At 48.2% G+C, this 13,142-nt stretch overlaps 1 protein-coding gene across 1 annotated transcript in view; it reads right to left on the bottom strand.

Annotated features, from left to right (window-relative positions):
* The window catches only part of LOC110202045 (uncharacterized), a 92,453-nt gene that overhangs the window by 64,036 nt on the left and 15,275 nt on the right, over nt 1-13,142 (bottom strand). Inside the window, exon 6 of the mRNA XM_078146338.1 lies at nt 7,712-9,491. Coding sequence (XP_078002464.1) covers nt 7,712-9,491 — 1,780 coding nt within the window. The remainder of the gene's footprint in view (nt 1-7,711; nt 9,492-13,142) is intronic.

Genomic DNA, 13,142 nt, shown 5'->3' with positions numbered 1-13,142 from the left:
GGAAGCAGCAACATAGACTTGTAGCAGCAGTGAAGAGAGCGCCCAGGAGGACACGGAGTGAGACTGGGCAGTGGGGACCTGCCTGGGCCGGAGGCAGCGGCCAGCGATGAAGCTCTGATGGGAGAGACCAGGGCAGGAGGGAGCCATGGGCTCAATGACCAGAGGAGCAGTGACATGACAGCAGAAGCCGATTCCCACCTGTTTTGTGAGTCATATGGACTGTGCATGTCTGGGGGAGGATCAACTCTCTGGTGACCTTGAATTCTTTCCCTACTGGAGAGGACTCGAAACCAGAGTGGTGACAAAAGTCTAGAATGATTGTTTAGGTTCCCAACACTTGAATGTGTAGCAACCCTGAGTTCTTTCCCTGGTTTGGGGGTGGCCCCTAGGGTGGCACTGTAAGTCTAGAGTGACTGTGCAGACCTCAGGGGAAGGTAAGAATCACCAGAGGGATGGGTTGCTTACTCCCTTAGAACCCCAAGTTCTTTTTGAGAAGATAGTGGGTGACTCTCAGCTCCAGGGTGTACACAGACTCAAAGAGGTGCTTAGGGAAAGCTTTCCTGTTTGTCTTTAGGCATGGATATAGCTCTTCCATATTTCTTGTTTTGTGTAATGCACAAGTTCTATGGCTCATTCCTTGCTAGCTTGGTGCTTGCAAAGGAACTGAGAACCACCAGATGACAGCTAGAAATTCGCCCGATTCCAATGTTCTAAGAGGTGTTCTATGTAGGCACAAGCCAGAACTATTTTTGAGAAGTCTGCAAGACTGGACCTGGTATCTGTGACCCCAAAGCCTCAGAAACATTACGAAGGACAAATGAAAATACAATAATATAGCAAACATTTATTAAATATTGTGTGCTGAGAACTGTGCTCAGCACAGGGGAAATACAATGCTTAGATAGGATGCACTCCCTGCCCTCGAGGAGCTTACAATCTAGTTGAGGGATAGGACATCAACACAGGTAGCCATAGTACACGATATCACCTAAGTGCCTTAGAGCAATGGCGTCCAACTCAAAGAGAAATGGGGCCACTAATCTATACCTAAAGATCCCTGCTGGCTCCATGATGATTCAGCTTTCAAATGTCATGTGATCTATGCTTCTAATGAGTTTTTATTTTGTCAGCTGTTCCCCAATTGCATCTTCATCTATTTCGGGGGAGTCTTGGGCATCATTTGACACATCAGCATTTGAGAATTCTAGAACAAGGTGCTGTCTGAGGTCAGTGGGAAGACTGTTAGCAAGCAGGGAAAGCTTTCTTGAAGATGGTATTCGGTTTGGCCTTTCCAGACTCACAGAATGGGCTGAACAGACACACGGGGCATCCCTGGGCTGGAGGAGTCCTGTGGGTTGGTATGCCAAGTGTGGAACGGGGAGGACCACGGCAGGAGCCTGGAAAGGAAAGCGGTGTTGGGCCACAGAGGCCCGCAGAGGCCAGGATTAGGCATCTGGACTCTACTGGACACTGAGAAGAGGAGCTGCGTGTCTACAACGTACAAACAGGCGTCACTCTACCAAGCCTTCTTAACCATTTTGGAGGTGAAGCCCTTTGGCGAGTCACTGGCCTCCCCTCAGAATATTTTTTAACATTGGTAATTGAAGGAAATGCCAAATTTCAGTTAGAGGTTAGTGAAAATAAAGATGCCCTGATTCATGGGCCCAACCCTCTAAAATCCATCCACGGGACCCCAGGGGAAGGACCGTGTCTGGTCTGTCTTTGAGAAGTGGTTTAAATTTTGGCTTATGGCCAGCAGGGGTCACTGTCTAATTAGCTAGGAATAACAATGGATGAGCTGTGATTAGGGCAGAGAAGGCAGCTGCCCTTCAGAGGGGCCTGATGAAGTGGCTGGCTCAGCATCAGCATCTGGGTGCTGCCTCCTCTCCAGATTCAGGGCCCCGATTTTGGCAAAGGCGGGGTCCATTCATCCAGGCAGGGAGGGTGGGGACTGGAGGTGGGGAAGAGGGAGGAAGAGTCCGGCTGTGGAGCCTAGGGAGGCAGAGGGTTTGAGGGCCCCTCAGCCAACCTGACTGCCCTCCACACTCTGCACACAGGTCAGGGCGGAGTCATGGCAGGGAGGTCCCTCACAGGCCACTGAGGGCAACCTGAAACAGGACAGGAACTATTTCTAGAGCCATCTGGCCTCTGCTTGAACACCTTCAAATGACGGGGAGCTCACTACCTAGAGAAGCAGCCTCATTCACTCTTAGATAGCTCTAATTATTAGAAAGTTTTTTCCTTACACAGAGCAGAAATTTACCTCTTGGCACCTTCCAGGCACTGGTCTTAGTTCTGCTCTCTGGGCTTAAGTAGAAGGAATGAAATCCCTCAGAGCCCTCCTCCCCAGGGAAGATGCCAAAGCAGCTTCTCCCCTGACTCTTGCTCTGGGCTATCAGCTACTTCTGGGTCCTCAGGCTCCTGCTCCCAGTCAGCCCAGGAACCCAGGCCAGACTCCACTTGGTGAGGAGCAGAGGCAGAGAGGTGGACAGAGAGAGACAGAGAGAGAACATGAGAGAGACAGAGACAGAGAGAGAGAACATGAGAGAGAGACAGAGAGAGAAAGGACAGAGAGGGACAGAGAGCACCTGCGCTCCAGCCCAGCCTAGCTCCCAGGCAGGTCAGTTCACCTCTCGGTGCCCCAGGCAACTCTCTCCATGCCTGGAACTCCCTGATCAGTATCAGGAATGCCTGTACTGATAAAATCGCAGCGCCAGAGCAAAAACATTTTTTCCAAGTTAGCAAAGCACAGTGAGGGGACAGACCCTGGGTATGTGATAATAATAGCTGGCATTTATATAGCGCTTGAAGCATTCTCATTTGATGCTAACGACAACCCTGGGAAGTAGGTGCTGTTATTACCCCTATCTTACAGATGGGGAAACTGAGGCTGAAAGGGTGACTCAAGCTCAGGCTTAAATTTGTCCTCCTCACTCCACATCCAATGTCCTAACCACGACATCATCTAATGCTAAACGACAGTCAACAGTAATGGATGCCACACCGAGGGAAAGAGAAGCCCTCAATGCAGCTTTGGCATGGGTTCGAGCAACATTCAGCATGAAGCTAATGTTCTCATGAGCTCTTCCGTGGTGAGAGAGATGAGCAAGCGGGACAGGAATTCCATTTCTTCTCTGAGGACTCAGCCCGTGGGCTCGGTCACTCCTGAGACCTGGAACCTCATCCTGGAGAGACCTGGCACCTGCCAATGGTGGACGTTCCTGTGTGAAGAATCCCTTCTGGGAAGCATCACAATCCAGGGCTCTAACTGGGGATGGGACGACAGTGACAAAGGGCCCACTTTGGGCTCAGGATGAAGAAGAGCTAACGACCACAGCTGCCCCAAGAATGGAATGAACCATCTTAGGAGGTCGTGACCTTCCTTTCCCCAGGAAGAGTCAAGCAGAAAATGGATAAGAAAAGGGATGTGTAGGGGGATTCCTACAAGGGACGGGGCTTAGGTGGCACCCAGAGTCCCTTAGAGCAGATGATTCAAATAATTAACCTCCTCTCTTAGGGAAAGAAAACATTCCTTTTCCTGTCTCTTCTCCCCGCCCCAAGATGGGTCAAGAATCCATTTTCTGGGTTCTCTGGAGGATTCTGTGAGGAGTGGCCCTGATGGAGAGAATCAGCACAAAGGAACTGTTTCCTGGCTGTGATCATGTTAATTAGTCTTATGATCTCAGGACATTCAGTAGCCTCACTTGTCTTTGTTGTAAAAGGGGCTAATAGCAACGGCCTCGCCTGCCTCCCAAGATTCTGGGAAAGACAGAAATGAGATCATGTTGGACAGGCAGAGGGCCAGTGATTCAAGGTCTGGACAGCAAAAGCATTAGGAAGGAGAGGCTTCCAAGGGGGCGAGAAACCAGAGTAATTCATCTCTCCCAGCAAGGGAACTATCTCAATGAAGAAGGTATGCACTCCTAAATAGAGCTTCAGGAGGACATCACTGCACACGGTGGAGGGGGAAGGATGGGGTGCAGAGAGTTCAACAGAAGGAGCCAAACTTTCCCTCTCCCCCCATCTCCTTCTCCCTTTCTCTCTCCCACCCTTTCTCTCCCTCTCTTTCTCTCTTCCCCCCCTCTTTTCCTCCCTTCCCCCTTTCCCATCTCCATCTCCCTCACACCTCCCTACCACAGCCTGAGGTCAGGGAGATGTTAATTTCCAGGACTCTATCCAAGGTCCCTTTCCCACCAACCTCAGGTGTTTACCTCTTTCACGCCCTAGACATGTCCTCCCCACACTCATCTATACATCTCACCTCTCTTGTCAAGTTTCTGAATCAAACCATCTTCTCAATGGGCTCTGGATGCTGGGACTTCACCCAGGTCTCCACTTTCCTGGGCTGGAAAGCCAGGAAATGCTCTGCTCTAGGCTCTGTAGGGACGCCTCAGCAAGAGGTTTTAGAGTCATTTGTCTCCTGCTAGGAAAAGCCCTGACTCCCACAGGCATCCACTTGGATTTTTATTCTCAGAAGCTGGGGAAGGGGGCTTGGGAATGAGGGGGGAGATAGCCACAGCCAGGTCTTTGGGGGTCAGCTGTCAACCAGTGTTTCTCCAGCCGGGAGTTTGGGGGACACTGTCTCTTCAGGAGGGACCCAACTCTCTGAGGGTCTCAGAAAGGGGCTTCATTAGACGAAATCCAGCAGCTTCAGTCACACTCTTAACCCAGGGTCATGCAGAGGTGGCAAGAGACCCTGAAAGATACAAAGACCAAAGGTGAGCACCAGGAGGTAATGTGGGAGCAAGTCCAAGCAAGCACCCCCAGAGCTCCTGGGGCCGGCTCTTCGGCAGTCAGACATGAAGACACAGGAAGGATGCAGGCATCGGTGGCTGGAGAGATGTAGATCTTCCAACACCAAAGTGACATTAGAACCTAGCCCTGCACCTCCCACATAACGTGTGCTGAACTGAACCACGCAGAGGCTGGGCCTGAGGCCTCCTAGCAAAGGTCACAGTCCATCCCACGTCTTCACTGGGGAGGGCGGGAGAGGAGGAAGAGGAAGGGCTGATGAGGGCAGAAGGGATGGGGGCTGGGCTAAGGGTGGGACTGAAGGACCAGGGGGGAGACAGAAGGATAAGAGAGGGGGTGGAGGGACTCCTCCTAGTCTCCCAACCTAAGCATCCCCCTCGCCTCCTCACTCTCTCACCCTCTCTACCCAATTAGTCGTCAAGGCCTGTTGGTTTTACCTATGCACTGTCAGCAGCTGACCTGTATATGACAGTTTGTTACATTTCCTTCCTATAATTAAGTGACCAAATTGCAGTCTGGTCAATGAAGGGGCAGGGTTTGTGGTGGGAGCATTAGGAGGGAGCCTGTGGCCCAGGTCTGCTGGCTTCTGGCCTTATTTTGGAGGTCTTTTTAATCCTGGGAGTGTATCCCAACAGGGCCTGTTCACATGGTATGCTCATATACCCTAACCCTTCTACACTACTGCCCTGAAGAAATTACATCATCTTCCTTCTAACCTCCCTCCCACAAACGGTTTCCCTTTCCCTCTATCATGAACCAGGAGATCTGAGTTCTAGTCACCTGGTTCCCATCCTTGTGTCTCTGATGATGGGAGGTCCTTCCATATTTCCTCCTACACTTGGTAGATCCTGGGAAGATGCCCCATTACTGCCTGTCCAAGGACATGAGCAGGGTGGCTAATGAGGGGCAGTCTCCCTCCACCAGAGCTCCCATGTCCCTGCCACATCTACTATTCTTAAACAGTGCCCTATTTCTTTTACCCTATTTGGACACACATTTATACGGGCCTTCACACAGCCACCAGGATATTCCAAGGCACTGACTTTTTCCATCTGCTGACCGAGTTCCAATGCCCTTGGTCAAGCCTGCTGCCAGGGCTATTGGTGGCTCACATCTAAATGCATTTGTCCTGAGTGTCCCCAGCTTTTGCACGGGAGCCTTCAATTCCTCAGTCAGAGACAGAGAGGCTTCTCTGGTTGAGCTCTCTAGTCTGCCATGAATCATAACCAAGATTCTAAATCCCTTTGGCCAACTGGAGCAGCCAGTGCAGATGTATGCTGCCAGAGAGGTGGCTGGAAACTCAGGTGAAGAGCTCAACGCAGAGGTTAAGAAACAAGACAGAACCCCAGCCAAGAAATGCACAGGACAGAAGGCATGGCCAGGAGCTGGGGACAGGAAGTCAAGGATAGAGAATAAGACATTCCTAAATGCCAACCAACCCTTCAATTTCATTCACGTCCCAGCCCTCTGCCAAAGGGATTCTGGGCAGCCTTATGACGGGGGGATCCCTGTGGACTTCTGCCAAAGGCCTCAGAGAGGCCCTGCAGAAGCAGCTTACTCATAATCATGCAAAATGCTCTGATGGTTTGTCTGCAGAATTTCATGTCAAATACCAAGAGGAAATAAGTCTGCTCTTCTTCCTCGACCTCCGTCTACTCTCACTGTCTGGCTTCTTTGCAAATACAGAAGATATACCCTCTTTCAAAGAGAAAAGATATAAGAAAATAAGCCAGAAAAAAAGGAATTGAGAGCAAAGTGAAGTCAAGGGGTTATGTGCCCCTGTCCCCCTCAAAACTTATTCTAAAATATTTGAAAGAGCTAAAAAGAAGAGAGCAAGAAAGGAATGGACTGAAACATAGAGAAGCACAGGGCTGTGGGGGTCCCTTGCCACAGGGAAGTGCAGGGGGGTTGGAAAGGAGATGAGGTTTTCAGTCTTTTGTTAGGTTCTACTGGCGTGCTATGCTTTTTAAATCAAATGCATGCCTGGGACTTGGAGATTAGACAAGTTAAGTACAAAAGGAAAAGTCAAGTGATGGGTAGAAAATTAATGATTCATTACCTATTACTTTAACTTCCAACACAGATGTTACTTAATTGTCTCAACAGAGATTTCTTTTTTCTTTCTTTTTTTCTGTTGGGGAGGGGGGAGAGAAGGAAGTTAAAATTTTGGTGACTGATATTTTAGAGACCAGCACTCCCTACCTGGACTCACCAGGAGTGGCGTAGGGGGTGTTGGGGTACATGGGGTGCTCAGGGAGGACTCGCACCTCTGGCGTGAGCAATGCTGAGCCCTTTCCAGGGCTGCTCATCCACTTTTGGTGTCTACCTGGCAGTCAACTCTCACCTGTGGCTCAAGAAGCTGTAGCACGCACAGTGGCCACACCCTGATAAATCAACCCGGGCAGATGGGCTAAGCCAGGTTGGGGGTCACCAACAGGCCTCACACCCGTTGGTAAGTTAGAGGGTGTCTGCTCCAAGCACAGGAAGACTTTCCCCAGTGGAATGGACAGATAAGAATAATTAGTTCCAATGGCCATAAAGGCAGCTAAAGCAAGTGCTGTGGAGTGTGTAGAGCCCGGTCAGGCATCAAAGATGCCAAGGTCATCCTGGGCCATCGCCAGTCATCTTGAGTTTTGTTTTGTCACTGGACTCTGGTGACTCAGGGACAGAGAGCGAGGCTGACGATTCTGTGCGACTCTGCCTCATTCAGGTCCAATTCACGAGTATGTCAAGACATCATCCCATGATGTCGTTAGTCCTCTTCATAAATGAAGGGAAATGAAGGACAAACACCACCACCACCATTGCCAGGAGGCAACTAACATGCATTATGGGGAGAGAGAAACAAAGGGTACAAATAGCCTTTTAAAAAATCACTCAATCCCCCTTGTGACAATTTGTCACGTGGGCATCTACCAAAGTGTGTCTGAATAAACATTCATTACATACCTACAGTTACTTTTCAGTGTGAAGTTTCTGATGCTTGGTGAGGGCTGCACGCCTACTGAAGGTATTCCCACATTCACTACATGCATAGGGTTTTTCTCCAGTATGAATTCTCTGATGTTGAGTGAGGAATGTGCTCCTGCTGAAGGATTTCCCACATTCAAAGCACTCATATGGTTTTTCTCCAGTGTGAGTTCTCTGATGGTAATAAAGGGATGACCTCTGGCTGAAGGATTTCCCACATTCACTGCATTCATAGGGCTTCTCTCCAGTATGGGTTTGCTGATGACGAGTAAGGAATGTGCTCCGACTGAAGGCTTTCCCACATTTACTGCATTCGTAGGGTTTCTCTCCAGTATGAATTCTCTGATGTTCAGTAAGGGATGAGTTTTGACTAAAGGCTTTCCCACATACACTGCATAAATAGGGTTTCTCACCTGTATGAGTTCTATTATGTTTGGTAAGGCATGTGCTCCGGCTAAAGGTCTTCCCACATTCATTGCACTCATAGGGTTTTTCACCAGTATGAGTTTTCTGATGTTGAGCGAGGATTGAGTAGTACTTAAAGATTTTGCCACAGTCAGTACATTCATAGGATTTCCCTCCAGTTTTAATTCTCCGATTTTCAGGAAGGGCTGAGCTTTGGCCAAAGGTTTTCCTCAACTCACTGTTTTCTTGCAATTTTTCTCCAGTGTGAACTTTTTGATGTTGGGTAAGGCAGGTACTCCGGATAAAGGCTTTCCCACATTCAGTACATTCATAGGGTTTCTCTCCAGTATGAGTTTTCCGATGCTGAATAAGAGCTGAATAGAAATGGAAGCCTTTCCCACATTCTCGGCATTCATAGGGTTTCTCTTCTGTATGCATTTTCTGATGTTGAGTAAGAGCAGAGCAATATCTGAAGGCTTTTCCACATTCAGTACATTCATAGGGTTTCTCTCCAGTATGAATTCTCTGATGTTCAATAATATACGTACTTCGACTGAAGGTTTTCCCACATTCCCTACATTCATAGGGCTTTTCTCCAGTGTGTGTTTGCTTATGTTGAGTAAGCGATGCATGGTAACTGAAGGCTTTCCCACATTCACTGCATTTATATGGTTTCTCTCCAGTATGAGTCCTCTGATGGTAATAAAGAGATGAGTTCTGGCTGAAAGCTTTCCCACATTCATTACATTCATAGGGCTTCTCTCCAGTGTGAGTTCTCTGATGCTGGGTAAGGCACGTGCTGTGGCTGAAGGATTTTCCACAGTCATTACATTCATAGGGCTTCTCTCCAGTGTGAATCCGAAGGTGTCGAATGAGGGCTGAGCAGTAACTAAAGGATTTCTCACATTCATGACACTTGTATGGTTTCTCTATATTATGAATGATCCGATGTCGAATGAGGGTTGAGCTGTCGCTAAAGGTCTTCCCACATTCACCACATTCGTAGGGTTTCTCTCCAGTGTGAATTCTCTGATGTACAGTAAGGCATGTGCTTTGGCTGAAGGTCTTCCCACATTCACCACATTCGTAGGGTTTCTCTCCAGTGTGAGTTCTCTGATGTCGACTAAGAGCAGAGAAGTGGTTAAAGGCTTTCCTGCATTCACCACATTCATAGAGCTTTTCCTGGTTTCTTCTTTTCTTTTTTTTCTTCAACCTGCCTTCACACTGATTGGCTCTTAACTTGGAGTTCAAGTGGCTGTCCCTTGTGGGCTTTTCCATTATTGGCCCCTGAAGGGACCCTTCTTCACAAGTGCCTTGTTTTGAAGCAGATGACTTTGCCTGGCTCTTGGTTTGGGTGTTCTGGTCTGAAAGAAATGAAAAACAGAAACATTCTCTTTTCCTTGTGCTGAGAGAAAAGAAATAAAAATAATAGAAATAAAGTTGAAAATACTGTCTAGGAGGAGTCTTTCACAGATGTCAAATGTAGCCTTGCATTTTTGGGGAAAGATACGGAAAGTGGAATAAAAGTAATCAGTAGAGAGAAGTGAAAGGAGAGCTAATCCAAACCATGAAAAGGGGCCAAGAGGCAGCTAGGTGGCACAGTGGATAGAGCACTGGCCCTGAAGTCAGGAGGACCTGAGTTCAAATCTGGCCTCAGACCAAACACTTGACACTTACTAGCTGTGTGACCCTGGGCAAGTCACTTAACCCCAACTGCCTAAAAAATAAAAATAAAAAAATAAAGAGATGTGAAGTTCATTGAAAGAATGATTAGGTATTTCCAAAAAAAGGTTGAATAAAGGGCAGCTAGGTGGCACAGTGAAGAGAGCTCTGGCCTTGGAGTCAGGAGGACCTGAGTTCAAATCCAGCCTAACTTAACACTTACTAGCTGTGTGACCCTGGGCAAGTCATTTAACCCCAACTGCCTCACCAAAAAGCAAAAAAAAAAGGGGGGGGCCAAGAGCTGGAAGGGACCTCAGAGGCCTCTTCATTTCACAGGTGAGGAAACTGAGACCTAGGGAAGTTCAGTGACTTACCCAAGGTCACACAGGCAGTGTTAGGGGATCACACAGAGAAAGGCTAAAGATAGACTGAGAAATATGGATCAGCATTGACATCTGACCTTAATTCTGACCACGTGCTCTGCAGTCCATTATGCTAACCCAGGGATGGGGAATCTGAATTCAGAACAAGATTTGTCCTGTGAAGTTTGGACTCAGTCAAAGGGTCCCACTTGAGGACCTAGGGGGCCCCATATGGCCTCGAGGCTGTAGGTTCCCCATTGCTGTGCTGACCCACTCCATAAGCCTTCATTTGACCCCACACTGGGACTGTATACTAGCCCAGCAGGCACGCTATAAAGGGTCTCCTGGCTAAGATAGAGATTTCCTCGGTTTCAGGGTCTCCTTGTTAGGAATTCCTCATGTGATCTGTCCTGATCACCTATCTGCTCTCTGACCTTCAGTTCTTAATGAATTTCCTTGTTCCAGACAGCAAACCAGTCCTGGAAATTCCCAACTTAATATTACTTTCTTTCACACCTTCTATTGTCCAGCCAAACTAGATTAAGAGAATGTAACCATAAATTTTGGCCAGATTTTCAATAAATCAACGAGAAGGATCTGCTTTAACCCTTGGCTAGACATTTAAATTAAGCCAGAAGGTTGCACCCACCCCACCCCCCCACACGTTTCAGCAAAGGGCATTTTTATGGCTGTTGGTCATTCAGGAACTGATTATTCAACTTAGGAATCATCTATCCCCTTCATTTCATTTCCTTCTTGTCTTTCGATCATGTCGGAAATCTTATTTTAGCCACTGTTAGAGTTTTATCTCTTTTTCCCTCTAAACCTTTCCATAAGTTGCCAAATTTATAAACTTTCATGGGTCAACTATGTTTTAAAAAAGAATTTGGCTACAAATCATTAATCAGTCAACACTGTGGCAGTATCTCACTGAAAATACGGACTGGTTGACAGAAAATTAGTCAGTGGATGCAAAAATGCCCATTCACTTCATTCCTTTTGTTTAGTGTTACAGATGTTTATATCCACTGGTGAATTTCAGTTCACACACACACATGCAGAGGCATACACAAAGATATTAGCATTCTCTTGAAGTGAAATATGGAACAGTAAAAAGAAATGTGAGTGGAACTCAAACAAATGTAGAAAGGTGATCATTTTTGTGCTTGGTGAGGTGTTTTTAAAAAATCATGTGCCAAATTAATAATTTTGTTATCTTCTTTAAAATATTCCTCCCCACATGGTTAAATATCATCATGGTAAGGGGTAGCTCCTCAGCCCCTCTTGGGCCAGGTCTGCACCTCTCTATCAGACACCATGGCCACAGCAGGACCCTTTCTGTGAAAAATCAGGCCATATTCACTATGGCTTCTTGGACTATTCTAACATGGGCAAATGAAGGACTTTGCCAAAATAACACCAAAGTTAGGATGGTGCTTAGGTCTTGTTTTGAAGTAGAGATGAGCTGGGGCAAGGGATGATGAAGAATTTTGTTGTTCAGCCATTTTTTCAGTCCTGTCTGACTCTTCATGACACCATTTAGGGTTTTCTTGGCAAAGATACTAGAAGGGTTTGCCATTTCCTTCTCTGACTCATTTTACAGACAAGGAAACTGAGGCAAATAGGGTGAAGTGACTTGCCCAGGGTCATACAGCTACAAAGTGCCTAAGGCTGGATTTGAACTCAGGAAGACAAGTCTTCCTGACTCCAGGCTCAGCGCTCTATCCTCTGTGCCACCTCCAGTGTCTTCATTTTTGGATGCATAATTATGAAAGATTAAATCAGCATTACCGGCTGGGTGTGAAGACAGGGCAGGGGTGTGGAGCAGCAGAAATGTAGTAGAGCCGGATCTGGATGTAGAGGGCCTGGGTTTAGATCTCAGCTTTGCTACTGACTGACTTTGTAACCTTGGGCAGACCACTTCATCTCCCCGGGCCTCAGTTTCCCCATCTGTAAAGTGAGTGGTCAGGCCAGATGACTTTTGAGGTCCTTTCCAGCTCTAACATGATGAGATGGCTTGCTACCCCCCAAAGTTGGCTCATGCCAGCGAGGCCCATCCCAGAAAGGCTGGGCACCAGACGTCAAATATTTGTGGACACTCGCTCACAAGACTGGCAGCTGGAGGGCTGGTGATCTGAATCAGTGGAGACACTGGCCATACCTGGAGTCCGTCAAATATAGAAGTCCAAGTCCTTGCACTCCCAGGGCCAGCAGAGTGCCTGGCACACAGTAGGCACTTAACACCTGTTGACTGGTTAGCGCCCAATAACTGGTACATACCAACCAAGTGACACACATTTATTGTGTACCTGCCATGCGCCAGGCTGTGGGGAGACAAGTTCAGTGAATGAATCAGTCCCCAGGAGGAGAGAGCTCATGTTCTGATTAGGGGATGGGGCAGAGACAGCTCTAGGGGATAAAGGGAAGCAGAGGCAGCATGAATGAGAGAAAATAAAGATGGATACCCAGCAGCTAGCCATGTCTTGGGGCAGCAGGGGCACTGGAGGAGCTGGGAGGGATCAGGAAAGGCTCCTACAGACCACCAATGCTACGGGGACTCAGGACAAGGACCTACAGGAGACAAGAAACCTTCACTGAGGGGCCAAAACCGTGAAGGACGGGACGGGGTACGTTAGTAAGGCAGACAGGAGGACACTTCTTTATCTAGGACCTGAATGACGGGAGGCAGGGTCCTCCACCTGGGATCTGTGAGTGGGCGACCAGAAGGCACACAAAGGGTGAAGACCGGCAGATCCGTGGGAGGCAAACAGCACGCAGACCAATGGAGGGCATGACTCGGGGAGAAGGGGAGAGGAAGAGTAGGCTGGGGAGCTTGGCGTTTATCCTCCCGGCCAAAGGGAGCCACAGTGGGCTCTGAGTAGGTAAGCGACATGACCAGAGTTGGGCCTGCCTCCCTGTGTCTGAGGCCCTGGGCCAGTGGTGCCTCTCGCAGGGTCTGTGGTGCTGCAAAGGCTCTGGTGGTGGGCTAGC

This window comes from Phascolarctos cinereus, unplaced genomic scaffold (genome assembly GCF_003287225.1).
Source record: "Phascolarctos cinereus isolate Bilbo 61053 unplaced genomic scaffold, phaCin_HiC Scaffold_726;HRSCAF=1367, whole genome shotgun sequence".
Taxonomy (NCBI): Eukaryota; Metazoa; Chordata; class Mammalia; order Diprotodontia; family Phascolarctidae; genus Phascolarctos; species Phascolarctos cinereus.
The sequence above is the reverse complement of the archived record's forward strand: the minus strand, read 5'-3'. Positions and strand labels throughout refer to the sequence as shown.